Source organism: Propithecus coquereli, unplaced genomic scaffold, assembly GCF_000956105.1.
Source record: "Propithecus coquereli isolate 6110/MARCELLA unplaced genomic scaffold, Pcoq_1.0 Scaffold221, whole genome shotgun sequence".
Lineage (NCBI taxonomy): Eukaryota > Metazoa > Chordata > Mammalia > Primates > Indriidae > Propithecus > Propithecus coquereli.
In genome coordinates this window covers 3328030-3330682 of record NW_012147301.1, presented here as the reverse complement: position 1 = coordinate 3330682, position 2653 = coordinate 3328030, and the positions used below count along the sequence as shown (strand labels likewise).

At 35.5% G+C, this 2653-nt stretch overlaps 1 protein-coding gene across 6 annotated transcripts in view; it reads right to left on the bottom strand.

The window, feature by feature from the left end:
- The window catches only part of CSNK1G1 (casein kinase 1, gamma 1), a 208149-nt gene that overhangs the window by 98550 nt on the left and 106946 nt on the right, over positions 1–2653 (bottom strand). For all 6 annotated transcript variants that reach the window (XM_012644865.1, XM_012644869.1, XM_012644868.1 and 3 more), the window contains one exon: positions 926–966. In XM_012644865.1, the coding sequence (XP_012500319.1) occupies positions 926–966 (41 nt within the window). The remainder of the gene's footprint in view (positions 1–925; positions 967–2653) is intronic.

Below are 2653 nucleotides of genomic sequence, written 5' to 3'. Positions count from 1 at the left end.
CAATCTGATAACTGTCAATTCTTCACAAGACAACCCTAACACCTCCACAAACTAGCAAGCTGAATGAGAGGAAAGGACCCACCACAGAACAGGTGTGGATGCAGTAAATGCAATTCGTTAGAAAAGAATAGCATTCAATTACCACAAGATACTTCCTTCCACCATTAACTCCTCTGCTTCCAACTAATAAAGCCCAAAGCTACCTGTAAACTCAGAAACTTACTAGGATTCACTAGGAGGACAAACATTTACACAGTTTCACTGAAACTAGTAATATTTCATGACTAAAAATGGTTTTGTTACCAATCTTAAATATAAAAGAATTGTTTCTTCTAAAATTATTAGTCCACAAAAATAAAATGATTAATTCTCTTTTTTAACAGGATACTATTTTCAATGACTAGCTTCATTATTCACAAGATTAGTACTAATATAATCAGTTGACCTCTTTACTTCTAATTTGACCACATGATGTGTTTTGCATATTTGACATATTTTTAAGGCCATGATTAGAGGATCAGATATGATTTTCTTCTAGAAGTACATTATATGTTACATTTAAAAAATGGATCAGTTATGTTCAAGAAAAAAAAACAAACTTTCAAATGATTTTATCTTTTTAAGATAGCTCTGTGAAAGGTACACAGTTCACAGAATTACTAATTCTTCCAGCTATTTTTTATCAACTAATTTTTGATTCATCATTGCTAACACCATAGTTAGCATCATCTAGCTATACTGCATTATATACCATACAGTCATTCATCACTATAACACTATAATTGAAGAAAAATGACTATGTGGGATCATATGCAGGGGGAAAAAAATTAGTATTTTTGTGAATACTTAAAACTATTTCCTGTAAAAAGATATAAGCAATAAGAGCACCAAAACATTAATTACCACAAACATAGATTCTACTCACCAGTTTGATTGCTACATATTCATTGGTGTAGAGATTTTTACCTAAGGGGAAAGCAGAATGTATATGTTTTAGTGACATTTATTCTGGGAAATTTTAAGTAAAATATTAGCTTACAGGGTCATGAGAAAGGTCATATTCCCAATGCTGTTCACATATATGAAACATGATTTTTAAGTGAAAAGCTAAACAGAGATAATAAGATCCAGCAAAACTAGAACAAAAACAGCTTGAGAATTTGGAAATTTATGCTACACATGAGAATTTTTTTTTTTAAGAGAAAACAAATCTCTCTCATGCTCCCACTCACACACACATGTTCTTACTTAATATTTCCCAATTATTAAACCATAAGACAAACTTTTAAGAAATGCTAGCATTTCAAAGATAGAGATTTAACTCTTGGTACAATAAACACTCACTCTAACTACGGTAAAATAAAAATTTTAAATGTTTTGTCATGATATTTAGCATCAACATTAGATGGCATAAACGACACTGTGGGCTGGGCGCAGTGGCTCATGCCTGTAATCCCAGCACTTTGGGAGGCTGAGGTGGGAGGATTGCTTGAGGTCAGGAGTTCGAGACCAGCCTGAGCAAGAGTGAGACCCCATCTCTACAAAAAATAGAAAAATTAGCTGGGTGTGGTTGCATATGCCTATAGTCCCAGTTACTTGGGAAGCTGAGGCAGGAGGATCACTTGAGCCCAGGAGTTTGAGGTTGCAGTGAGCTATGGTGATGCCACTGCACTCTAGCCTGGCGGGCAACATAGCGAGACCCCGTCTCATAAAAAAAATTTAAAAAAAAGACAGTGTGAAATAAATAAATAAAACCAATTATTGCCCAACCCTCCTTTTGGAGAATTCATCTAATGTCTATAAGTAGATGATTCTCAAAGCTGTTTTGACTGTTCACCAGAACTCTGGCTCTATAATTATTTCTAGGAAACAGATCTTCATCCAGACAACACTTACACATCTCAAAGTTCTTCCTGAAACATCAATTTTTCCTCTCAACTTCCCTACTTTTATTGATGGAATCAATACTCTCAGACTTCTAGACTAAGAATTTGGAGTGATGATGAGGATGAGAGCAAGAACTATCACTTAGTAAGCCCGTATTACATGCTGGGTTCTCAGTTCCTTTCACCTCCCCACCTCTGCTGATCTTTGAAGCCTTAGCTTTTAATTTCTCCTGAGTGCTTAGTACCTATCATGTATTAACAGTTTAGCCATTGCACTGGACTTCATATTGCTTCTTACACGTTTGCTCTATCTTATCCAGCTAAACTGTAAATATCTTGAGGGTGGGATTTTAATAGTTTTCTCAATGTACTATAGTGCTTAAGGCCATGTTCTGCACATATGAGACACTCAAAATCTCAACTGATTAAAAGTTATTGGTACTGTATGGGTAGTATGACTACTTTTTAAATAATACATAGAAGTAATATTTTATTTTAATTGGACTAACACATCAAACATAAATTCATAAAGTGGCATTTGCTATAGATCTTGAATCCTGGTTGAGGTTTCAATGTGGGATGAGGGCACTTACTCTTCCACTTTAGGAGTCTGGTAAGACAGATCACTCACATAGCAAGTTAAGCGAAGCAACTTTATTACTCACAGATAGGCAGCAAGGTACAACAGAAGCCTAGCATTCATGGCAAGCTAGTGTTCGAAGGCTCAGGAAAGCTGCTCAGGGCAGAAGGAGGCTCACCTCCATGTG